The 27761-nt window shown below is 41.4% G+C and overlaps 1 protein-coding gene across 1 annotated transcript; it reads right to left on the reverse strand.

Annotated features, from left to right (window-relative positions):
* Positions 1–674: 674 nt before the first annotated feature.
* On the reverse strand, positions 675–27453 carry LOC139276430 (A disintegrin and metalloproteinase with thrombospondin motifs 8-like). The gene is made up of 8 exons (XM_070894409.1): positions 26014–27453; positions 21611–21743; positions 16413–16580; positions 12928–13220; positions 10071–10254; positions 9105–9277; positions 3208–3383; positions 675–2277 (listed from the first exon to the last, which is right to left on the reverse strand). The coding sequence occupies exons 1-8, from the start codon at positions 26950–26952 to the stop codon at positions 1539–1541; spliced, it is 2805 nt and encodes a 934-aa protein (XP_070750510.1). The 5' UTR covers positions 26953–27453; the 3' UTR covers positions 675–1538.
* Between the last annotated feature and the right edge of the window lie 308 nt (positions 27454–27761).

Below are 27761 nucleotides of genomic sequence, written 5' to 3' on the forward strand. Positions count from 1 at the left end.
ATCAATCTTTGATATAAATATGAATAGTTCACCTCTCACTATTCCTCAAATTGAATTTCTCTTGAAATTCAAAACTGTTCCAAACCTTTTTTTTCCTTTTTGCCCAGACCGCATTAAATAAGGAGCAAGCAGACACATTAACTGACATATGGCAACACAGTTCTCTAACTGGTTGATGAAAGGCAAGAGTGTCTGAGCTTCTTCTTGCCTGAAACAGCACAGTTCTTATTGGCATTGTAGTTGTTTGTTTGTGAATGCCTCAATGAAAGCTGGAGTAAAATAGTGAGACATTTTTAAAATGCAATCCCAGACTTACACTGCACGAATATTCCATCGCATTCCTATCTCGTATTACATTGTCGACTCTAGCATTTCGATGGTTCATAAATGAAGTTCAATATGTATGTTTGCTTTGACTGATTTTCTGCGACCAGTCCCCCTCCCCCCAAGAAACAAGATTTCGAATGACTTATCTGCAGCAGAAATTAGAGACTTGCATTCACACAGATAAAACCAATGATTTTGAATTATCTCCTTCAAACACAAGTGGAATGAAGGGGATGTAGAGAAAATAAAAAAAGAAACAAAAGGACTAAAGCATGAGACAGAGAGAAAAGGAAAGAATTACTGGGGAAAAGTAAAAAAAATAATATAACAGGGGGTAGAATAAAAGCTATTATAATCCATGATTTATTGTGTGAGATTAAACAGGGCTGTTGACAGAGCAAATTCTGCATTACTCACTAAAGTGGCAAAGTTCATACATAATCAAGATTTTATAAAGTTTTTATAAAATTAAGTTGATTTATTTTAATGTACTCTCAGATTGACCAGAGTCTCGTCATTTGTCACATAAGAGCTAATAACCTGTTGTACATCAAAGTAAAGCATCTATATAGATAAAGGGGGAAAAAGTCTCTTGGTTTGTAACACAGCAGCATCTAAAAAAAACAATTTGAAGTACAATGTCATTAAGATATAAACTGTACAAAAATAAATAGCTTTAAAAGGAAGCTTAAACATAACTACACTCCTTCATTGAAGGTATATGATACCTTAGGTACTCTATATACAATATTGGAATGCTACATCTGAAGTAGTTTTAAAATCTTCCATAAATTTACACACTGTTGTATGGGACTGATATATAACAGACTATTAGACACACCAAAGGCAGTACCTCTTAATTTTTAAATTAGTTACTATGATTACAAGTTTGTCGTCTTCGCCGACTTGTCAAGAGTTAAGACTGAAACAGCAGCATACAAGAAACACTTACAGTATATTAGCCTAACTTCTGAAAGGCAACGTTCTGAACATTATCATCTGAGGTAGATAACTATCAACAAAAAGAAGATATACAGTGGTATTTGCTGTCTCAATACATCAAACAGGTCTACTTTGTTGACCTATTTGGGTCAGTTAGTGCACTTTCTCCGTTTGCCTATGGCTACACGACCCTGAAGCGAAACAAGGTTGAGCCTGGTTAGTAATGGGCTGTCAGATTGTATTTCTTTCCGCATCAAAAGTAGCCATGTTTAGCACTCCTGTAGGAAGCACTCCTCAGTCACCGGCTTGGGTTGTTTGGAAGGGTCACACTTATCCTCTTCTGCAGTTTTGCCAGTGTATTCAACACATAACGCACTGCGCTTCCTTTCTCCCTTGCCACAAGTTCTTGAGCAGGAGGACCAAGAGCCCAGCTGCCAAAGTGGGCACGGCATATCGGCACAGGGTCTGATGTCCTCCGGCCTCAATGCCCTATTACAATCCAAGGAAACTTTGCCATCATTGTCCATACACTCTACATTCCTCCGTTGCCAACCAGATCCGCAGGTACGAGAACATTCTGACCATTCCCCAAGAGTATACTGAGAGACGATGGATTGCTTGATGGCATTAGGGGACTTCTTGTTTGATTTGGCTTTCAACTTGCTGAATAAGACATCTTTGGGGATGAAGAAGCTGTACTTCACCCGGGGAGGCAATGTATCTGTAGTGAAAGACAACATCTGGATTGTCAGTGGCTCTTGCAGTTGTTTGAAACTCTGAATTCTTTCCAGAGTGGTAGAGGAGCCACTATACTTGAGAACAGCTCCTCCAATCGGAATATCTTGTTCTACTGTCATCACGGAATAGTCTCCATTCAGAATGTACTTATCATCCAGCAACTTCACAGCCAGGTAATTACCATCAGGCTCAATTCCTTTGTGACTCCGTTGTTTGATATCTATATTGGTTGCTCCAGCAGGGATTGTAACAATGTCATTATAGCCATACCTAGGAAGACAAAACCTCATTGTTAAACCCTGTGAAAACTAATATTTGGATATGAGAAAATCATTATTTGTTGCAGTGTGATATGAGGTTCTGCCACAATTAAAGGTTTTTATAACATGAACAAAGAATGCATGAAATTCAGCCTCAAGCCCCTGAAATTATGGCATCTTTATCTCCATCAGTCCCTTGAAATTTTGATGGACTCTCAACTAAGTAAAGGTGTGAAGATGAAAAAAGTCTCCCCTTTTGTTCACTAATAAGAACAGAAGGGCAAAACGACGGCATACATTTTGACTTCTTCACAGATGCTGTTTGACTCAGCAAGAGGGATGTTTGATTGATAATGTCACTCACTCCTAGATAGTTTTCCCCAAAGAAAACTTAGGTTTGAAAGTCAGTTGGGACTAAAATTAGAACCCAAATCTTGTAGATGAGGATCCAACATACTAATGCTGTAACTATGGATCCAATCCTTATATATGTTTTCAGAAATATGTGTTAACCTTTTTGTGATGCGTTTGCTATTGGTAATCTGCATTCCTGCTTTCTCTTATTGTTAGTCCTCCTTATACTCACACCATCATCTTTAGCCAAGAGGGTGGACATCTCCCGCTTATTTTCTTTCCTCCCCAAAGCAACTAGCTTGAAAGTGACCAATTCATGCTTTAAAGTGCCAGGGTACAAACGAGGTACCTCATTAAAATCTACTGTCCACTGCAGGCAAATGGTTAACCAGTACTATTTATGATATCAAAGTTTGTAAAATTCATAACATATTTACTACATTTGCTAAATACTTTCTCCAGCTATAAAAATAAAAATCTTAAATATTTCCAAAGTACTAAACACCCATCTCCTGCTGTATCATATGGGTTTGTTGACGGATTTTAACTTTGAAGAGTACAGAACCTCTCGTAGAAATGGACGTACTTGGACCTGCTCAGAGAGCCAGATATTTTCCTGCATGTTGAGCTATTCCCGCCACACACAGCACACTTGTCGAATTTCTTGCTTGATCCAATGACATGATCACAGCCAGCTTTTACACACTGGCCTTGAACACAAATCGATGTAGTGTCAGGACCACATGGTGTCCCATCAATCACCTGTAACACCAAGAATGGATTTAAATTAGTTTGCATTTTAGCATCATAAAAATATTTTGATGGCCAACATGTGAAATAGTGTTATGGAGCATTGATCGAAGCAGGGATAATGGGACAGGGGGAATGGGGGAACAGTGGTGGTATCCTGCCATATTTGATATTGCATATTGTCCAGTTATTCAAAACCCTACACGATTTTAAAGTTATCTTATACAATCCGATTAGAATTTATAATTACACTCAGCATGATTGATTGTGTAGGACAGGCCTGTAAGAATCCCATAGGAGTTTAAGGTAGGACATTCTTTGATTAGGAAAGAACACTGTGGTGTATTCCAGTCTAACTGAAATGTGGTAATTCTTTCCTGAAGCATAAAAGGATTGGAATTTTACACCAGATCTTCATAAGAACAGAAGAAATAGGAACAATCGGCCTTTTGGCCCTTCGAGCCTGCTCGCTATTCAATAAGAACATAAGAACATAAGAAATAGGAGCAAAATTCTCTGGACTCTGGGGAAGTACCATCGGATTGGAAAGCAGCTAATGCAACGCCTCTGTTTAAAAAAGTGGGCAGAAAAAAGGCAGGTAACTATAGGCCGGTTAGTTTAGCATCTGTAGTATGGAAAATGCTTGAAGCTATCATTAAGGATGAAATAGCGGGACATCTAGATAGGAATAGTGCAATCAAGCAGACGCAACATGGATTCATGAAGGGGAAATCATGTTTAACTAATTTACTGGAATTCTTTGAGGATATAACAAGCATGGTGGATAGAGGTGTACCGATGGATGTGGTGTATTTGGATTTCCAAAAGGCATTCGATAAGATGCCACACAAAAGGTTACTGCAGAAGATAAAGTTACGCGGAGTCAGAGGAAATGTACTGGCATGGATAGAGAATTGGCTAACTAACAGAAAGCAGAGAGTTGGGATAAATGGGTCCTTTTCAGGTTGGCAATCGGTGGTTAGTGGTGTGCCACAAGGATCGGTGCTGGGACCACAACTGTTTTCAATATATATAGATGACCTGGAAGAGGTGACAGAGTGTAGTGTAACAAAATTTGCAGATGACACAAAGATTAGTGGGAAAGCGGGTTGTGTAGAGGACACAGAGGCTGCAAAGAGATTTAGATAGGTTAAGCGAATGTGCTAAGGTTTGGCAGATGAATACAATGTCGGAAAATGTGAGGTCATCCACCTTGGAAAAAAAAAACAGTAAAAGGGAATATTATTTGAATGGGGAGAAATTACAACATGCTGCGATGCAGAGGGACCTGGGGGTCCTTGTGCATGAATCCCAAAAAGTTAGTTTGCAGGTGTTGCAGTTAATCAGGAAAGCGAATGGAATGTTGGCCTTCATTGCGAGAGGGAAGGAGTACAAAAGCAAGGAGGTCCTGCTGCAACTGTATAGGGTATTGGTGAGGCCGCACTTGGAGTACTGCGTGCAGTTTTGGTCACCTTACTTAAGGAAGGATATACTAGCTTTGGAGGGAGTACAGAGACGATTCACTAGGCTGATTCCGGAGATGAGGGGATTACCTTATGATGATAGATTGAGTAGACTGGGTCTTTACTCATTGGAGTTCAGAAGGTGATCTTATAGAAACATTTAAAATAATGAAAGGGATAGACAAGATAGAGGCAGAGAGGTTGTTTCTCCTGGTTGGGGAGACTAGAACTCGGGGAACAGCCTCAAAATACGGGGGAGCCAATTTAAAACCGAGTTGAGAAGGAATTTCTTCTCCCAGAGGGTTGTGAATCTGTGGAATTCTCTGCCCAAGGTAGCAGTTGAGGCTAGCTCATTGAATGTATTCAAATCACAGATAGATAGATTTTTAACCAATAAGGGAATTAAGGGTTATGGGGAGCGGGCGGGTAAGTGGAGCCGAGTCAACGGCCAGATCAGCCATGATCTTGTTGAATGGCGGAGCAGGCTCGAGGGGCTAGATGGCCTACTCCTGTCCCTAATTCTTATGTTCTTATATTCTTATGAGTAGACCATGAGTAGAAATTCCTTCTCATCTCAGAATAAGGGGCCACTCATTTAAAACTGAGACTATATCCCCTAGTTTTAGTTTCCCCTATGAGTGGAAATATCCTCCCTACATCCACCTTGTCGAGCCCCCTCATTATCTTATATGTCTCGATAAGATCACCTCTGAACTCCAATGTGTAAAGGCCCAACTTACTCAATGTATCTTCATAAGTCAACCCCCTCATCTCCGGAATCAACCTAGTGAACCTTCTCTGAACAGCCTCCAATGCAAATATATCCTTCCTGAAATATGGAGACCAAAACTGTTTGCAGTACTCTAGGTGTGGCCTCGCCAATACCCTGTATAGTTGTACAAAATCATGGCTGATCTTTTACCTCAAAAAAAACCTTTTCAATTATGAATTTGGGCTTCATGGTGCATAGTAGTGTCATTATATTTCTAAATTTATCTTAACATGCTTTGACAGCAAGAATTTAACCGAACAAGACAATAAAAGCCATCTTGAGCTAATTGGCTACTCTAACAAGAAGTTAGTCAGCACTGGTATAAAAGAACACATTCCGTCAATTTGATAGATACATATCTGCATTGTTTCCTTGATAAAGAGAAATTATATCTAGGGTATGACATTAGCTGCCAGTGTTTTCCTGTTCTGCCTGCATCTAGTTTACACTACTAACTGCTGTAGCCAAAACCGGGCCGTGATTCTATAGAACATTTTCCCCACAGAATCCTAACATTTTACAGTGCAGAAGGAGGCCATTTGGTCTTTTGTAACTTTGCCAGCTTTCTGAAAGATCTTTCCAATTAATCCCTTTCCCCTCCCCTGCCTTTTCCCTCAGTTTTTCCTTTAAATATAGTTTCCCCACTTTTAAAGGCTATTTTCAACTCTGCTTCCTACATGGTTTCTGTGTAAAAATACCAATTCCACTATCCCCTTCCTTTGTTATTTTGGTGTTCATCTTAAATGTATCCCCACTAGCTGCCAGCTCACTGACTCCTTACAGCAGAGCACCTCCCTTATCAGATTCAAAATATCCAAACTTTAGAAACTATACTGTGATATTAGGTACAAACACTTAATGCATTTAACCAGTTTTAATGCATCAATTAAAATAGAAGATAAAGTAATCTCATAGAAATATGTCAAGTGTATATTATTATTGGAAAGCAAAATTTCTAGGCACTAGAATTTTTTCTAACTATTTTGTGGGATATAGGAATCTAATTCATTCAACCAAACCAGCATATTTTCAGAACTTGTCATTTTAAGTTGTTATAAGGCATCAATCAGTGTTACTTTCCAAAAACTGTAAAGCACCCAACATATTTTGTAGTTGGCCCATATGTAATTATTTGGCGCTTTATTACAGAGCAGAAGGATCTTTGCATAACATGTTATTTATTTTTATGATGTGAAAATAGCGTCTCCAAAAATAATTAAATGCAAATGCCACAATATAGTTAAAAGCCTTAAATTGATCACATCAAATCTCCATGGTGCCAAAAGAATGATTCATAGATATAATTCAACCTTTGCAATAAACAGAGTGCAGAGGTGCTGACAGCATGACTATTATCCTTGACAATCTGGGCAGCAATTGAAAATAATTAAACATAAAATATTTCAATATCCTTTAAAAACTCAGTAAATAGCTGAGTTACATTGAAGAGATCCAGCGGTTTCTTATTTCATTTTATTTTGCACTAAAGGAAAAAAAATGCTTGAGAATAGGCTTGCTAATCATCACTGGATGTTTGAATTTTCAGCATTGAGTGATGCCAGGGCTGGAATGTCACTGATTGCTGGTATGTACATGTCTGTGCTTTTTAAATTTGTGGTGGACTGTGAAAAATAAAGATGTTGTAAACACCAGCAAGCACCAAATAAAACAACTCATCCAGATAAAGAAAGTGGTGGTATTAAAAGAATCTCATAGCTTGCTGTAAAGGTCCTCAGCAGAATAGCTGCAGTGTTTTGTGGATTATACTCTTAACTATGAGAAATAATTAAACATAAAAATATGGCATGGTGATGATCCCTTCAGCAAAGCCGAATCCAGCTGGAGACAATGTAATAAGGACAGACATTTTGTGATTTTAGAAAAGTACGAATGGGCAAGTCACGGATTCCCCACTGCATGCTCTAGTAGTTCTGGTCATGGTTTGCAATGCCTGCTGCACTTATACATGACTTTATTTTCACCTTGCACTGACTCTGCTTGATAGTAATCCCTGTGCTTGCTGAGCTACATTGGCTTCCAGTTAAGCAATGCCTCGATTTCAAAATTCTCATTCTTATTTTCAAATCCCTCCATCACTTCACCCCTCCATATCTGTGTAATCTTCTCCAGCCCCACAACTCCCCAGAGATGTCTGCGCTCTTCTAATTCTGCCCTCTTGAGCATCCCTGATTACAATTGCTCAACCATTGGTGACTGTGCCTTCTGTTGCCGAGACCCCAAGCTCTGGAATTGCCTGCTTAAACTGCTCTGGCTCTCTACCTCTCTTTCCTCCTTCAAGATGCTCCTTAAAACCTACATCTTTGACCAAGTTGGTCACCTGCGCTAATTTCTACTTATGCGGCTCGGTGTCAAATTTTACTGGAAGCGCCTAGCGATGACGATTCACTACGTTAAAGGTGCTATATAAATATACAGGTTGTTGTTCTTCTTTCCATATTAAAATGCGCTCCTTCTGGTCATAATAACATTCAGCCCCTTGAGCCATTCAATCAGATCATGGCTGATCTGTACCACTACTCCATTTGTTCCATATCCCTCGATATCCTTAGCTAACAAAAATCTATCGATTGCAGTCTTGGTCAGAGTAGCATCTGCCAATAAGCATATAATTAAGACCTATTGCCTGGAGAATATTTACGATGGGTGTAGTTTTCAAGTCTCATTAAATACTCTTATGTCTTTCTACTTTAATGGACTTTAACTCCTTGTAAACAAAAAAATATTCCTTGTTTATCATGATGCTTAAAGCTAAGGTTATCTATTGTTAGATGACGTTGCACCTATTCGGTCATCCTTAATATTAGACAATAGTCTTAGGCTGTGCTTCAGTAGATATAAACCTATTCTTGCAATGAGCAATTCAATTTCTTTTGGTTAAAAAAAAATTAATTAATTAACAGGCCAGCTCTGAAAGTAATTTGGGATCCGACATTATAGTAATACAGTGTAACTTAACTTTAAACAATTATACTGATAGACTTGGTGAAACCATAACTGTAATGTATGGACCTGTGAGTATGCTCACAGGTTTGTAGCGCTTTTGCATTGTGAGTGGCTTCGCCAGTCACGTGATGTTCACAAGACTCAATAAAACCACAGTCAGTTGGGTCTAGCTCATCCACAAAGAGGTATGCAGTTGTGAGCCTAGTGGATAAACTGGTAATGTGTAGTGTGATTGTTAAACCTTTTTTAATAAACCAACTAGTTCTTGATAGCAATGTGTTGTTATGAATTCTTAAGCAAAGAACCCATGAAGCAAATACATTACAATAGCCATACATTACTGAAACAAAAGCAAAACACTGCAGATTGCTAGAAATCTGAAATAAAAACAGAAAATGCTGGAGACACTCAGCAGGTCAGATTGCATCTGTGGAGAGATAAACAGATGCTGTCCGACCTGATGGGTGTTTCCAGCATATTCAGCTTTTATTTATTCTATCTGTGAATTTCTGTCTATTCTAAGGAGGTACTTACTTTGGGTTCAAATACTTTAAACTCGCTTCCTCCTCTGGCACGACAGAATAGTTTACATCGATCTCTTGGGGACACACCAGAGTATTTGGGTATCCATTTAATAGCATTGCCAACAACGTCTTTGTAATTCCAGCTGTTGTACTTCTCACACTGCTCCTCTCTGAAGCTTTTCCCTATTGCAAAATAAACAGAGTCTAAAAGTTATTTTCTTTGTGTCGTATTGGGAATGAGTCCTATCCTTATTTTAAAATATTTACTCTATTGTAATGTGACTCAGATCCAACCTGGCAAAGCCATGGTTTCTTCTCAGAGCATTGCAACAGCACAATCTGCGTGCCATACAAAACTATAACATGCTTATATTTCTGTAAGGAACAAGATTGAAGTGGGCTTGCTCTTTTCAAACCTCTAATGCAACATTTTAGAAAAGAGCAAAATGCAAATTAATTTGTAGCATTACGAGACAGCATTGACAAGACCCTTACACGAATAGCCCTATTTCAAGTCTGTCAGAGCAGTAGAGGGGAACTTTCCATTGCACCTGCCATACCTGACCTGAATGCCTGACGCTGTTACTGGGTCTTACACATGAACATTTCCCATTCATCAGCACCATCACCCATCAGTTCCCGAGCATAATAAACTACAGTATTTAAACGCTCACATTTGATTCGATACTACTACATTATGTGGTTTATTTGCAGTTTGCAACAAAGACCTTGGGTCATATAGGTCATGAGCGTTACCACTTTTTATTGTGAAATTATATATCACACAAACCTGGAATTGCGTGGTGGAATATGGAAGAATAAATCAAATCCTGATGTCAGGAAGCATGTCACCCATTTACACATCCGGGTTGTACATTTTATCTCTCTTGTGTCATTGCAACAAACATCCCACAGTCCACCCTTCCATACTGACAATTCTACAAGTCTTCTTAAATGGCTAAAATAATCTATTTACCTTTGTTATTCGGACATTCTTGTGTATTGCAGGAGTGATGCCGTGTTCGCTGTCCTTCACAATATTTTCCGCCATTTTGAGGCACTGGATCATTGCATTCTCTGAATGAAAACTGCACACCTCCACCACAAGTTCTGGAACATTCTCCCCAGGGACTCCAAGATCCCCAACTTCCCTGGACAGTCTGCAAGAGATGCAAAAACTCATCATCCACTTATCTGATTACATGTGGTTTCAGGAGACCACACCTACAGACTTTCAGTAAAATTATGTCATTACTTGCATTACATGAATTATCTTGTAAACCTCAATTAGTTGAGCAAAAACTTAAAGCAGACACCCCCTACCGCCCCCAACGCCCCCCCCCCCATCAAAGCATTTATAATTTTCCACCAAAGCTGTTGTTTTCATTTTCTTTTTAAGGCATCACTAACTTTGCCTTGTATTCCAACAATGCTTTTTCGAGTGATTTCCCACCGTAATTTATGATGTTCCTTGCCTTGAACATCCCACCTCCTACCCCATTAAATATACATGGAGGAATGGAACGTCTGTTTAAGATTGCGCTATGAAACAACAACAACTTTTATTTATATAGCGCCTTTAACATATAAAAACGTCCCAAAGCACTTCACAGGAATGTTATAAGATAAAACAGTGAATAATGATTAGAGATGCAGCAAGAATTGGGTGAAGCAATAGGTTCACACATTGTCCAGACACTTGATTTAAATCCAGCACAAACACCTTCCTATTTATGGTATTGTGTCAATATCAAGAACTCCTTGGCCAAGAATATGATGGTCCGGAATTAGCGGTCGCAGGCGTTTGCCGCTGGCCCCGAAGTACACTCCGCACAGGGATTTTGCAATCCTCGTGTCGAGAACTTCGGGTTTTCTGACCTTGAATTCAATTTAACGGAACTTAATGGGGATTCCCTAGTGCGAGCTGCTGTGTCGTCAACAAGCTGTCTAAGCAGCCAATCAAAAAGGTAGAATTCTCACAGACAGTGAACAAGGAAGTGAGTAAGCTCTTAATATTCTAACCTTTTAAAATAGTTAGAGAGAGCAAGAGAGATTGGGGTTCTCACAAGGGGAAAAGGCAAACCTGAATTAAAGATACACAAACTGTAAAAAAAATTTAAACTTTTTTTTCCAAAAGTTTCTTACATTTTTTTATTTTATTAAAATGAACAAATTTCACACAGCACAAAATTAAAATTAGTTTTCCAGGCTCTTAACCTTTGTTTAGCAGTCAATACGCTGTTATTACCCCAGTTATACCTAATCGCTTTGGGTCTAACCTTTAGTGGGGAATTTAACAGCGTAATTACGGAGCTGAAGCTTTTATCACTTTCAATGATTTACGAGATGTCACTGATTGCCGTCTATGTGCGGGGGGGTGGGGGGGTGCACAGTGCAGCCAGTTTCGGAGCTGTCATTGACAGACTAACTTGTGCCAAATCCCAAAGTTGCGGTCAGTTTCAAAGGCTGTATGATGCTGAGAGTATGCTATCATACCGACCACAAATTCAGGGCCATTGTCCAATGCAAATTAAAGTTCCTTGTACTCTGCCCCAACTATAGGTCTTCATTTCAAATCAGCTGGTACCATAGCAGCGTGAATTTTCCCCGTGAGCCGGAGGGATATCTTTGTGGGATATGGCCAACTTGGACCAAACTGTGGCCAGTTTTGTTCTGTGAATCTGTGACAGGTTAACACTAAATAGCATTTGCATAGGACACTTACGGAAAGCAAAGAGAGAAGACTTTCACCCCATCAGTTGGGCTGGATTTAAACTGAGTACCGGGACATTGTGAATCTACTGCTCCACCCACTGTCTGCTGCTGCCCTGTCTATCTGCCTATCTTTCATTTTTACGCTCATTCTGTTTCATAGCCACAACCTTACATTATCTGATCAGCACATTGATATCAAATGACAATATTTAATTTCAAAGTAATACAAAAATATTGAAATTTAAAAGTCTGCAATCTTAAAAATCGGTATTCATTCTATACAAGTGAAACACAATTAACCTTACTATTTCTTTACAAAGGTCCCTGAGCGGACAACAGTATCGGGGGGGGAGGGGGGTGGGGGGGATAATCTTCAACCGCCGGCTGCCCATTTCTTGCCTGGAAAACGAGTGGCAGTCAGTTAAAAATTGAGATGGGGGGGTGGCACCTTGGCCATCTCTTGGATGCCCCAGGCCTCTCTGATGTGATTTTCAGGCAGCCCCACAAATGGGTGAACAGCATGCCCGCTTGTTTTGGTGGGAGGCAGTTGAAATATGCAAATCAAAGCCCTATGCCATTGTAACACAGCACACCTTGTATTAGGAGAGCATCCCTGGGACTGAACGAACTACTGTTCTGAATAAACTGTGACTGTGTTTTACAGTTAATTATTTTTTCAGCTCTCGAGCAGGGGAGTTGTCCCTGTCCTGTCCAATATTATCCCTCAATCAACATCACTAAACCAGATTATCTCATCATTATCACATTGCTGTTTGTAGGAGCTTGCTATGCGCAAATTGGCTGCAGCATTTCCCACAATACAGCAGTGACTACACTCCAAAAAAGGACTTAATTGGCTGTAAAGCACTTTGAGACATCCGGTGGTCATGAAAGTCACTATATAAATTCAAGTCTTTCTTTCTATTCTAATCATAAATTGTATATACTTAAAATTGTATGTATTAAAGGAAAATCAATTTCAATTTTAAATTTGATATTTTAAATTAAGGATGCTTCTCATTAAAACAATTTTTCTCCAATATAGAAAAGTAATAGAGGATCTTTCCCAGCACTGGAACAGTTAAAAATAACATCTAGAAAAAAAAAATTCACCTTACCTTTATGCTAGTTACCTCGTCGGTATCTATACACGCACCATCGACACAGATTCGGTTCTGCCCACACGGAGTCCCATCTCCCCACTGGAGGCTTCCATTTTTAGTGTGACACATGGGTTCATTCTCAATCCTGCACCACAGCTGCGAACACACATCGGAATCTGATGTGTTTGGACAATGTCGGTACTCCTCTCCGAAAATCTGCTGGCACTGCGCGTCCAAATCGTATGCCTGCCCTGGCAGCTCAGTGGGCAATGGAACGGATTTAGCAGGGGCATCGAGCAGACAGTCACCTGTGAACAGCACCAGTTTCAATCAAGTATTCTGTTTATACTTTGTATATTTAAAGGAATTGTATATTTTTCAATGAGTATTCTACTTTAACAATCATACTTCATTTTTATATATGGGGCAGATGTTTTTCAGACATTTCTCTGGGGCACATGATGTAATGCCCTGAACTTGATCCTTTTTGCATTCATTTTATACCTGTTTTTATGCCTACATCCAGAGGGAACACCAAAACTGCATCATCCCACTCATCTGCAAGTACATTTCTTAATTGAAGGGGATTGCCCTATGAGGAGAGATTCAGCAGACTATGCCTACATTTCCTAGAGTTTAGAAGAATGAGATGTGACCTAATTGAAACATATAAAATTCTTAAGGGGCTTCACAGGGTTAATGCTGAGAAAATGTTTCCCCTGGCTGGGGAATCTAGATCATGGGGTCACAGTCTCAGAATAAGGAGTCGGCCATTTCGGACTGAGAAGAGGAGAAACTTCTTCATTCAGAGGGTGGTGCATTTTTGGAATTCTCTGCCCTAGAGAGCTGTGGATGCTCAGTCGTTGAGTATATTCAAGACACAGGTTGATAAATTTTTGGGAACTAAGGGAATTAAGGGATATGGGGATTGTACAGGAAGATGGAGTTGAGGTAGAAGGTCAGCCATGATCTTATTGAATGGCGGAGCAGGCTCGAGGGGCCAAATAGCCTACTCCTGCTCCTGTTTCTTATGTTCTTATGAATAGCTGACTCTAGTACGTCAGATGCTGCAAAATGGACTAGGAAAAGAAGAGACTGGGGAGAAGGAAATCGGTTGGAGTTCTAAGAATAATTGAACATTCAATTGTCAAGACCATTTTTTTGTAATTAGGTGGGACAGGGAGCACCAACAATAACTCTTCTTGATAGCACATGTCCGTATTTAGTTCTACGATGGTCAATCTAGTAATCCATTCAAACTCTTGTTTCAAATATAAAAGGGGATTAAATTGGTCTACGCCAGTAGTACGAAATGGGCACATAGCGAATCGGTCGCCAGTTTTACGCCACACACGATTTACTTTGCGTTGAAGTCAATGGGCTGTCGATTCATTAGAAGCCTGTATCGGGATACAGCCGTAGACCAATGTCACCTTGCAAGAGTCCGATATTGGACTCACAAAATTGCAGTAGAGGAAAAAAACTTTACAATAATGATATTGTGGTCTCATATATTGGCATACTTAATAAATATGGTATTAGTATTTACTAAAATACAAATAGAAAATGTTGGAAATACAGGTCAGTCAGCATGTGAAAGAGAAAAAATATTTTTAGGTGGAATCCCTCATAACTAAAACAGTTATCTATCTTTCTATTTTGGATCCCGTCTGTTCTGCTATGTATTTCCAGAATTGCCTTTTTGTTTCACCACTGAGCAAGTGGAAGAAGACTAATACTGAATCACACTTCATTGTGATTCTATAAGCACACTGTAGAATCTGAACAGCTTTTCTATAACGCCCAATTGATTAGAAGATACTGGGGTCAGTTAGAACTATTATAGTACTAGCAGCTCTCATTTTAGCAGGTTCTCAATATCCTGTTCGGCCTTGGGTTGCAATGCTGAGCATTGGATTTGGTACAGTATCCAGTGTATGTCAGCGCAAGTCCAGTGCCATTAAAAACTACTGCGAAATTAAGAAATAATATGGCGTAGCTGGGAATTTCAAACTCCAGCTGGTGAAGTTGAACTGTAGACACAATCCCCTAAGCACAGCACAAATTTGGAAACTGCCGCCTTGAAATGGCGTTATAGGATACAAGAGTACGAACACTTAACATGCTTGCCTAAAATTCCCCTCTCCGCTTTTTTAGCAGAGCTGTTAACCAGCTTAAAATAAATGAGTTAATACTTCCACTAAAATAGCAGAGGAAGGAATTTCAGATGAACACATTAAGCATTCGAACACTATCACTTCATAGTGTAACTTTAGAGCCTAGAAATGGGGAGGAGTCTCTTCAGAGGGACTTGCAAACAAGTAGGATTTATTATGCCCAGTGTCTAAGGTTGTGAAGGAGGCTATCAGGCTTGCTAGAAGTTCATTCTCCTCATTAGCTTTGTCCTTGGCTGCAGTGCACTAAATACCTATCATTCGGTATTATCATCTTTTGAGAGTCTGTTTATCACATGTAGCTATCAAAAGGATAAAATGTATGAGGTCTGCAGTGCACGTTTTGTGATACTGCAAATTGTGGATAAAGATGCATATAAAGATGTATATTCACAACCCAGTTTATGAACTAGACATTCTGCAGAATGATCAACCTATTTGCACCTATTGACTGCCAAAGAAAATAACTCGCAGTTGTAAGTGGATTCAATTGACTTATGCGCCAAGTTGTTATTTCTCTGTCCATGTACATTCCTGTGCCAACTTTATTGGCAGTCAGGAAAACAAACTTCATTCAAATAGGGGTCTGGGAACATGGCATGTGAAGTGTTTATTGACACATATTGCATGGTTAATCATGCATGCACAATTTGTGTTAAAATAGTTTAAACAGATGGGTTTTGGTTATGCAGAACTCTAAATTTGTATATTCAGTATCTTTTTTACTGAATGTTTTTGTATATATACTCAGTTTGGGAATGAAAAATTACTTCCCATTTACTCACAATATATCAAAAGTCACAAGTTAGGCACAGCATGGCTAAGATGCAATTCAGTTCATCTTGCTCCCCCATGTACACAGGCCCACATTATCCTAGCACTAGGTCTAAATCCCAGTTCCCAGAGTATCAGCATGAATTTTTTGTTTCCCAAACTACTAGCGATATATTCTGTCTCAGTGAGCTTATGAATTTGTGCCAATCAATGCAAATTTGACGATAGCTTTAGGCTGAAAGTTCATGGCATTTAGGAACAGAATCAAGATAGTCCCCGTTATATGTAGTTTTGTTTCCGCTTACCATGTAATGGCACAACCAGCAAACAACCAGAACAACATATACATTTTTCTTTGGTTGCAAAATGGGGGGTGGGGGGGTGATTTTAATCAATAATTGGATATAAAGAAATCCCAAAGAACTTTGCAATGATTCTAACAAAGGTAGATCTCATTTAAACTGGAATGAACCTGTTCTTCAACACAAGATATACAGCAGTTACACACGTTTCACCAAAACCACTCCACCATATTGCAGTTGACTCACTTACCGTGACCATTGTCAAAGAACTCTGTGATGTGAAATGCACTACAAGGAGACCAAGGCAGACTTCTGTTGAGGCGGATGAACAATGGAGCCATCACATGGTTTTTCCCTATCTGACCAAAAAGTTTATCACATGTCTTTGAGTCATCATGTGGCATGCTCAATTCATGACCTGTCAAAATGAGAAAATATTATACATATTCAAATCCAGATTGTATACAGAAAATCAGCACAATTACTATAACTTGCTAAATATACTAATAGCATGAAGCCATTCTAAAATAATTATTCTTCAATTTTGGGAACTTTAATGGCTATGGTATCATTTTTAACAATCAAACAGTACTTTTAATGAAAGATTTGCATTTATATAGTGCCTTTCATGACCACCGGATGTCCCAAAGTGCTTTGCAGCGAATGAGGTACCTTTTTTGAAGTGCAGTCACTGTTGTAATGTAGTAAATGCGGCAGCCAATTTGCGCACAGCAAGCTGCCACAAACAGCAATATGATAATGACCAGATAATCTGTTTTAGTGTTGCTGATTGAGGGATACATATGGGCCAGGACTCTGGGGATAACTCCCCTGCTCTTCTTTGAAATAGTGCCATGAGATCTTTTACATCCACCCGAGCGGGTAAAACTGATCATTTAGGAATAGTCAAGAATAAATCTCTTCAGATATATATTTAATCTTTTTAGAAGTCTAAAGCCATGCTACATTCCATTATATAGTTACTAACAAGACACAGTATGGAACTTTAAACAGCATGCTGGCTGCTGATAGACTTCCTGTCTGAAGAACTAAAGAGCCGTCAGAATTGTTGATCAATGACTTCAGATAAAAATATGTTGTTGTTGATACAAGTGTAGAATTCCATTGTATCAAGTCATTTCCCATTCACCCTATAGAACTCCAGATCCAGGAATAATACTGAAATATGTCATTCAATGCCAAGTGTAAATAAGTTTCCCAACTACTTGTGATTAATGACTCACTATGTTGAATATTGCCAGTCCAGCATACCTTCTGCACACTAAACATCTCTTGCAAAAGTTCACATTAAGTACAATAACAGTGTTTGAACCTAGATTGAATGCAAGGCAGAGTGATTTAGTGGGTTGAAGTACACATATTGCAAATGGCTTTCTATTCCAATTCGAAGTTCATAGAAATCTTAATTCAAGCATGATCGTAATTCAAATGTAAATTGCCTAAAAAATATTCATTGCACTTTTAGTATTTGGTGGTTTTAACAAACTTTTCTTTTTTCACATCTCTAAAAACATTATCTGGCCATTACCACATTGCTATTTGTGAGAGCTTGCTGTGCGCAAATTGGTTGCTGTGTTTCTTACATTACAACAGTGACTACACTTCAAAAAAGTACTTCATTGTTTGTAAAGTGCTTTGGGATGTCCTGAGGTCATGAAAGGTGCAATATAAATGCAAGTCAGTCTTTCTTTCTTTCACTCACTCAATATAATGACTTCGTTCAATATAATGAGAATAAGATGAAGAAATGTCAGATTTTTGTTGTTGGTACTATATCTGAATTGGCGAACTAGAGGATACCAACACTTTTGTTGAGGAACACCAAGAGCGATGGGCAAAGCAAGTGTGCACTTGAAGGTTTTATACTAACAGTTCGAGACCAGTATCTAGTTCTGCTGATATTTGTGGCTGGACCTATATACACATGTGTACTTGCATACGTTCACTGAGCTCTACGCGGTCATTTGAATGCACACTAAATGGGACATGTAAATGTTAAAGATTAAGAATGAAGCTTAAAAAGGTTCCAACCTAGTCCAATGAACCATTTGCAAATTTGTCAAATTTTACTTTGCATGAACTGCAGTTATACTGCAGGTGATGTGAAACTGAAGTATTGTGAAACTGCCTTCCTTGAGCTGGTCTCAAACTGCCAGTCTAAATTCAATTTGTGTCACTTCACACCTGAATTACATTATACACTTTTGTTTCCTGCAAAGTCAAGATTGCTTCATATTGCTGCAAAACGTGTAATATAATGGGCTAATTGGAGAGCAGGAATGTGCAGAACCATTTAATGGTAAAACAAAAAAATCAAAAAAATGATATCTCGTAAAATGTTTACAGTGTTCCAGATGTCTCCAGCACCTTATGACCATGGAAGATGGAAATGTGCCAAATCCTCTTTCAAGTGCAAAACTGGCTCTTTGCCACAACTTCGCTGAGCAAAGCAACAAAGAATTTTTAAGCGTGTATAACTTTCAGTGGTGAAGTGTAACCATTTTTTTTAAAGTACATCATTTTTATAATTTGACTTTTTTTAAAATCACCATTCTACTATTCAAAACAAAATAGAAAGCCCAGAAAAACAGGACTATTCTGAAGAGGTGAAGATAAAAAAATTGCAAGTATCTGACCCCCTAACAGTTAACAGATGACTAGGCATGCCGTTTTCTAACAGTGGGAGTATTGTGTCTCTGTGGTACTAATCAGGTTAGTGCTACTGTATACCATATATTCCTTATATTCTAAAGGTAAAATCAGAACAGTACTGTGCCTTTCATGTATGCATCCCTACTTACAAGGATTCAAGCATCTACATGCAGAAAGGCAAGTCAATCATCAGTGTCTCAATGGTTCAATTCATTTCTATTGTATTCTGTAACGCTGCTGTCTTTTTCCCTTCCCTACCTCACCGCCCAATCTTTGCTCTACAAATTTGAGTGAAATCAAATAATATTATCTATGATCCTCTGTCCTAAGAACAAGCTGTCCGCTAATTACTTGCATATGGGTAACGGCAGGTGAAAAGGCTACCAATTTAAACTTAAAAGATAATTTTTTTTAAACGTGCTGATCCTAACCAGACCAGACTGTACTATCTGCCAACACATTCCCTCATATCCTATCCTATCTCCATCTCACTATTCCCCCTCGCACAGGCTCTTGTTGCCTGCTGCTGTACAAATACAATTGATACTAATAATCAGACTCCTCCTGTGCAGCCGCTGTTGCTTTTGAAGATTTCTTGATGTCCAAAAATGTTAAGATCTGAGAAATATTTGTTTTCCTATCCAAATGCTTTACAGCCTGAAAATCCTTCCCAGAAAATGTCTTTCTCCCCTTCTCCCGTCCACTCTCCAGATTAGCTGCATGTTAGAAGGCAAACAATTCCAAAACAGTTTAGGTGCCAGAGAATCAGTCTTTCTGTTTTCTAACTGAACAAGCTGCAAGCTAGTCACACCCGAGATAGATATGGATGGGGAAGGCAATTCAGAAAGAATCGACAGTCCCATCAAACGCAGCATTCTAATGGGGTCTTAAAATAATCCCAGGAGTTTTGCCTGCCTGACTCTACCCAAAAGATCATCCCATGTATTGATCACTCTGTCGAAAGAACTTCCTGATATCAGTTTGAAAATGTTTTTTTGTTAGTTTGAACCTTGTCCTACTGTCACAATTTAGCTGTATTACAGGTTATTATTTTTTATAATCTTTACTGCCTTATATATTTTTTTAAGATGTCCCCTCTTAGTTTCCTGCTTTCAGGGGTGAATAGCCCAATCTTTTGCAGTCTTCCCTCATAACACATATCTCTGATGCTAAGATTCAGTCTAAAGATCTCGGGACCATCTCAAGGGCTTGAATCTCTGTCCAAAAACTGGACTCAAAGGTCAAGATCCTGAGATCTACTCTACACCACGTTTAAAGTGGATAGTACTATTTTTAATCATTACATTTATACTGTCTTTTATACAGGAACTTGGCACTTTATGTTATCAGCTTCACACTGCTGTAATCTAGTATATAGTCCCACATATGACAGCTGAGTTGTGTCCAGTTCTGATACTAAACCTATCTTATGCATTGCTTTACTAGATACTCAATAATATTCTGGATCCTCATATCTTGAGGTGCAAGGCTTTGTACACTCAGTGATTCGGTCAGTGCTGAATGAACTAAAAGCAGTATAATAAAGAAAGTAGAAAATGGTTATAAAGTATTAAAGAAAATGAAAATGACTTTTCAACTCCATATCCAGTTACTTTCAGCCCTCTCAAGTATAGGTTAAAAGTAAGAAATCAAGTTCCATGCTAATATAGATACCAGGAGCTCCCATGTTTCATTTCTAGTATGTGCAAAGTAAGCTGATATTAGCCAATGTTATGGCACTACAATTGGCCTGTATGATTCTTGTATTGTTATGTAGGGAGACTCCAGGAAGTGAAGAGCAGGTCACCGAAAAAGCACAAAGATTGGGAGGGAGCAGGCCATGGTAGAAAGAGAGAAATCTGGTGGGAGTGGACCACTGAAAGAAGCACATGCCTTTGGACACACAGTGGAGCTCCGGCCAAGTGGCAGCTCCTGGGAATTGTGGTCTCATTGGGTGGTGCATTGGCACAAGTCAAATATAGGTGGTCAACTGGCTGGATGGAGATTAGGAAGTACTTGTGGAGGGCGGCAAGGTATATCTGGAGCCTTGAACATTCAGAGGCCCAGATGAGTGCAGCATGCTGTGTGGTAGAAAACTTATTGAGCAACTTTTATGGATAAACATTTTTTTTTAACAAATGTATGTATTATGCCAAATTTTATTTTTAACAGTATAAAATGGGGTACGTTAGAAACTGTCATGTGGTTTCCACATTACTTCTCTTTTTCTGCAATATGATTGGCAAAAAAAATTGATAGACTGTGACTGGCTAAAATGTAAATGTGGAGAAACATTTTGTGCAATATGATTGGTGCATAATGTAAGTAGAAAAATTACCAATTAGAAAAGAGAAAAGCACACAGATACTTAAACACTTAAGCAATGAGAAAGAAAGCAGACATACTCTATGGTCAAGATGTATACAACGGTTAAGACTTAGATGGCAGACAGAAGAGTGCATGTGCACAACTATATGGGATGAACACATTCCAGATATACATTTAAGGGCAGAAAATGCTGGAAATCTCAGCAGGTCAGCAGCATCTGTAGAGAGGAAGCAGAGTTAACATTTCAGGTCGATGACCCTTTGTCAGAACGAAAATGGATCTAACGAAGGGTCATCGACCTGAAGCATTAGCTCTGTTTCCTCACCACAGATGCTGCCTGACCCGCTGAGATTTCCAGCATTTTCTGTTTTTATTCCAGACTCCAGCATCCACAATATTTTTCTTTTGTAATATATTTAAGGGCATTGACTATAGCGGTCACTGTACCAAGTTCATGTGCTGTGGTGTAGGCTGCCTGAAGTCCATCATCCTCGATCACGGCACAGCTCCTACTTCTGTCGCACATGGTCCCGGTGTCTGCCACCCCGAGGGTGTCACAGTTCTGATGGCCACAAATGTCCTGTCCGGAAGGAAATAAGACAACTGCTCAAATATTCTCACTCCAAAATGAAAATGGTCAAAAAAGGTGATAGTTGTTTGAATCAAATTGTAATACTGTACTACATGAAATATAATTATAATTTTCACAACTGCCTCAGTTATTCACAAAGGCATTGAACCATTAAAAAATGTTACAACAGACTTGTGACAAAAACACAAAACCAAAATTCTAAATCTCACACAGGACCAGGAGGTCCATTGAAGTGATTTTTTTTTGCTATATACAATCAGTAAATGATTAATTAAAAAAAAATTGCTGTACCAGCTGGGAGTATATGTAACTCATCGAGTGATAATTCGATTCAGCCGATATGGATTAAACTCCAGCTCTGCTGTCACACTCAGTTATCCTCTCTTTCAAATCTGCATTTTACATTGTGGCAGTCGCAAAATCCTAGAAAATGTGTTTGTATCAGAATAACGTCTATATACTTAAAAAGAACATTAAATCCCCAGATAAATTTAACATCTCTCAACTTTCAAAATAGACAACAAAGTAATAAATGAAATGTAATATTCGATATGATTTGCTGAAAAAAATGTGCCTCTAAAATACAAACAAAAATGCCTAATTTCTAATGAATGTTTTATTGAAATGAGGACATTCAAACTATTAAACACTTTCCTCTGGCCTTATAATTTAGTTTTCGGTCCTGTTTCCCCACCCCACCCCCCGGCCCCCGATCAGCATTAAACTGTTGAGATCAGTCACACTGCAGTTTAAACTAAAAATTTCTCCTAACATTTGGAAAATAGCAACAGAAATGATTTCTTGTTTTGCATCTTGTGGTAAGCATCTGAATTGAAGTGTAATGGGATTATCTATTGGGGGAAAAAACTGACATGTAAAGGTTTTGATGTTTTTAATGTTTGCTCTCCAGTAGCATAATTAACTTTCTATTAGTTAATAAAACACTATTTGGATGCTTATATTCATCCATTAACATTAGTCGAAATATATGCCCGTCACTTTAGAGAAGTTCACACATTTTCTGATTGAATTGCTGGCTCAGTTCCACCAGTTAATGCAAGGCGTTTGGTTTAATATTTGATATAGACCCCTTCTGGTACAGAAAACAGAAGCACATCTTGCTGCTCAGTATCTCTCATTTCAACTCTCCCCAAAGAACATACTCCAGGATTCCAAAGCTGAAGAAGAATTGTTTATATAACTCTACTAGTAGCAGTTTACAGCATCTGCCAAAACTCTGAGTGATCTGATTGCTAAAACCTTTAATAAACAGCCTAATGGCCAAGTATAGAGTTTCTACACAGACATCTGTACCCGTGGAGTCAACACACTGCCATAAAGCGAAAGGGCGATTGTCATTTCTAGTATTTTCACAAGTACAGAAATAGTCTATATTTAATGGCTCAGCAGCGAGATAAGATCATTATATCCAGAAATCACGTGCTGCATTATAGCTATCCTTGCCACTGCAGTTATTAACATATCGTTGGCTGTAAGATTTTATTAATAAACTCGTCAAATCATAACTTAGTAATGGACGGGACTGGTTGGGCCGAATGGCCTGTTTCTGTGCTAAATATCCTATGTAAAATAAATGTCACCGTTTTCTATAATATCACAGATATGAAAAATAGCTCCATAGTTTCCACACTAGATCTTCCCTAAACCCGAATATAAAACCAACCCCTGATTCACTTGTCCATTTCTTCGGGCGGTTTACGCTGACCTGTAGTTCACCTTCTGTGGCTTTCCCCACTTAGCCATAGTGACTGGCGGAGAGCAAGAGGCAGGGCTCCACCGTTCTCTGCCCACGGGCTTGTTCTAGCTATGCCCCACCCCTCATTTGCTATTGGTACAGTGCAGAGAGCATATACACACAGAGAAAGATAGACAGACACACACACACGCACACACACAGACAGGCACACAGAGAAAGATGGAGACACACACACAGAGCTGAGCGGGGAAGGAAACATCTCGGTTACTGGGCACAAATATTGTACCTGGGCTGATCGGAGCTGGTCAGACGTACTCACTGGCCAGTAACAGGGCTGTAAATATCAACTTTCTCCTTCCATCACCATCCCACTACATGCCGTGCGTTATTACCGGCATAACAGTATACCGGGTGCTCACAGATTGGAGAATGGCTCTCGTTAAATCATTTATTTGAGCACAGGACACACACAAAGACAGACAGACAGAGAAAGAGTCAGACACACACACACACACACACACACAGACAGACAGACAGAAAGAGAGACACAGAAAGAAAGACACAGGCACACACACACACAGACAGATACACATACACACAGACAGACAGACTAGTGGGCAGACAGACACACAGAGAAAGATAGAGACAGTCACACAGACACAGAGAAAGATAGACACACAGAGAAAGATAGACACACACACACACAAACACAGACAGGCACACAGAGAAAGATGGAGACACACACACAGACAGACAGACACACACACAGAGAACGATAGAGACAGACACACAGAGACAGACAGACACACACAGACAGACTAGTGGTGCTGAGGACATGGGAGCGAACTGCCTGGGACATGTGACATTATTACAGCTGCAATTTCTTCTCCAAAGTGACCCCTATTGTCAACCCCACGCCAATAACTCTGTCAGCCGGTGATCCCCCTCCCTCTGCCGGAGCAGCCGAGATGCCCCTGTGCAAATCCGTGGCCGAAACATTGGTGAGCTGACCCCGCCGCCTTTAGGTCGGATTCCAGCACCGGAGCAAGGGGCGGGGATCTGCAGCCGGGTGACCCGCCTCCCTGTAACACAGCAGGTACAAGCCAAGCCAGCGGCAGGAGAGAGGGAGGGGAATGGAAACAGATACCAGTCAGTGTGGGACCGAGCAGCGATTCCAGCCAGACTCAGCACTCGCCCATCAGCACGGTTAGTGTGCAGCTTGATCGCAGCCCCACAGAACTGTCAGTGTGGAGAGTCTGTGGGAGCGACCGGGCACCCGACATTCACAACGATTTCAATTTCGCTGCACACAGCGACAGTTCTGCAAAGGAGAAGCCAGTTCAAATGTGTTTCCCCATGGGTTTGCAATTGCCACACCCTCCTCTCTCTCTCTGCTCCCTCCCTCCCTCTCTTTTCTCCCTCCTCCCCCTCTCTCTCCCTTTCCCTCCCTCTTTCCTCTCTTCATCTCCCTTTCCGTCCCTCTCTCTCTCTCCTTCCTCCCTTCATTCCCCCCCTCTCTCTCCCTTTCCCTCCCTCTTTCCTCTCTCTCTCTTCCTCCCCCATCACGAAATTACATCTGATGATTCCTCCCCTTTCCCAAACATGCTTTTTTCCTGCCTGGTTGTTTCTCCAGCCCAGAACTGTCCCACCCACCCACGTGTCCTCCCAAACAGGCGCCCTGTGCAGGAACAGAATCAGACGCGACCCGTCCCGTCCATGTACCCCCGGTAACACGGAGCGGCCGGGGAGGCTCAGATAAACGGGACTGGTCACACTGCACGGTGCAAATATGCGACTGGCATTGACCTGTGACCATTTAGCTGCCAGCCCGGGGAACACATCACTTGCCCGAATCATTGGCACTTCCAGCGCATTGGCCGATTGTCACTGGATTGGTTCAAATTCAAGATGCTTGCGCTCTGAACATTTTGCTAAATCCGTTCGCTAACCGGGTCGGTACTTTCTCTCAGTGATTGGGTAAAAGCCGCCTTGGGGTCAGGTTCCCATCCCGCATCTCCCTCCTGAATCAGGATGAGCTACAACTGGCCGCGTTTACACCGCCACTCCTGTGCAGGTGAAGTGGGTTGGGACGCCCACAAGGCACCAGTGGGCAGTATAACTCGGATTACGGAGGTCCTGAGAATGTGCGACCAACTCTCCCCTCCCGACAAGAGCCGCTATCACACCGGTCTGGGTCTCCCATTATAAATCTGCTGGGGATTTGAGGACGGGTAGTCAAAGCGATGACAGATTTGGATAGAGCAGATAGGGAGAGATGTCCCAGTGACAGGAACCAGAGAACACAGACTTAAAACAATTAGCACACACAAAAAAAATGCAGGAGGGACATTTTAAGCAGTGAGCTATGATCTGGAAAGGCATTACAAGGGAGAGCAGATTTAATAGTAACGCTGAAAAGGCAGTGGATACATTTGAGAAGGAGAACTTCGGCAGGTCTATGGGCAAAGGGCAGGGAGTGGTTATTGGAATGACCCTCTCAAACAGCCGGCACGGTGGGCCGAAGGGGCGACCAGCCCTTACCTGGCGGGTGAAGAGCACGGCCGTGTCGAAGTGCTCGGGGTGGCGGTCGCTGGGCTGGTTGTAGTCGAGCTGCCAGTTGCAGAAGTTGCGCAGGGTGAGGCCGGCGTTGGTGGAGACGGCCGGCCCCTCGCCCTCGCCCTCGACCAGCAGCACCTTCACCACCACCACGTTGACCAGGTTCCTGATGCTGGGGTCCTTGTAGAGCCTGGAGACCACGGCCAGCAGCGTGAGCAGGTAGTGCTGCAGTCCGGCGCCGTGGAAGCGCAGCATGGTCTGATCGGCCACCAGCATGGTCTCGATGTAACGCGCCTCCGACACGAATCTCTTGGCCCTGGGCTGCCGGACCGGCCCGGGGCCGCTGTTGTTGTCCACCCCCCTCGGGATCTCGCTCCTAGCTTCCAAGAAGTTGGCCGCCCCTTGGCCAGAATGGGGACATCTCGCAGCTCCTCCCTGCCCCGCTTTCTGCTCCACTCTCCTGCGGATCAGGTGAGGGCGGGTGGGGTTGTCCCCAGGGCTTACCGGCTCGATCAAGTACTCCTCCCCGTCGCTGTAGAAGGCGCCCCGGATGCCCTGGCACAGACTGACGGCCACCATCGAGCCGGGGCTGGACAGGACCTCCCCCGAGTAGAAGCACTTCCTCAGGTCGGGGTCTCCCTGGGCTGGGTCAGCGCGGCCTCGCCCAACTCGCTGAACCCTGAAAGCCGGCGCCAGGAAGCTGGAGTCGGGCACCAGCCTCAGGATGAAGACTCTGCCGAAAGCCCCGAGCTGGTAGAGCTGGAGACCGGCCTGAAGCTCAGGTGCGCCTCGCTGCCCCACGCTGCTCTCCAGCCTGATGGGAGTCACCTCGGCCACACAGGCATCAAGTGTCCCCACAGCCCCCGCACTCGAGGACAGCAGCACTGAAACCGTGCTCAGCACCAAGAGCACTCTGCACACCATCTCGAGCAGTGTTCCAGATTCACACAAAAAAACCCAGAATAAAGCAATTTAATAAGAAATGCAATGATGCACTATTGCTGGGATAAAGTCTATCTCTGCTCCAGAAGATATCTCTCCACAAGCAGCTCCTGCTCATTCACACCGGTTGCTGGAAAGAATCTCCCTTATTAGCAGAAGATCTTTGCTTGGGGTTCAATGCTCGGCTGTGACTGGGATCTCCGGCGGCTGCAGCACCAGTGAGCGTCTGGAAAGCGCCGGCCTTTTATACTCTCCTCCATTGACATAAGCGATTTTATTTTTACTCGACCTCCTTCGCTTTGATCACTTGCACCATCCAGCTTTGCCCGCCCCACGCTTGCAAAGTTGCTCTGACTTTGCTGGAAACTTTCCGCCAATCAGCGGCCGGCTCACCACGCCCCCCTTTCCCTCTCTCTCTCTCTCTCTCTGTTTAACCCTTCGACCGCTCCCGGGAGCACCAGAGGGGAAGGACTGAGTCCCCCAGTCCCCCAACACCGAGTACACCCACTTACAACAGCCCAGGTGCTGCAATATATAGGAGGAACAGGGAATGCTGGAAAGGCTGAGCGCCTCTGCCAGCAATCTCACAGCCTGTCTGTGCCAGGTCTTTGAAAGTGCTCTCCACTCCCCCTGCCCTTGTTTGGAGACAGGGGCGAACTGTCAGATAGAACCCTTCCTCACATCCCCACTGCCTGGAGCACTGGGTCTTATCTGGCAGAGTGCTAGCTCGAGGGGCTGAATGGCCCACTCCTGCTCTCATCTCTTCTGTTCAACTCAATACAACTATTTTA

Source organism: Pristiophorus japonicus, chromosome 11 (genome assembly GCF_044704955.1).
Source record: "Pristiophorus japonicus isolate sPriJap1 chromosome 11, sPriJap1.hap1, whole genome shotgun sequence".
Lineage (NCBI taxonomy): Eukaryota > Metazoa > Chordata > Chondrichthyes > Pristiophoridae > Pristiophorus > Pristiophorus japonicus.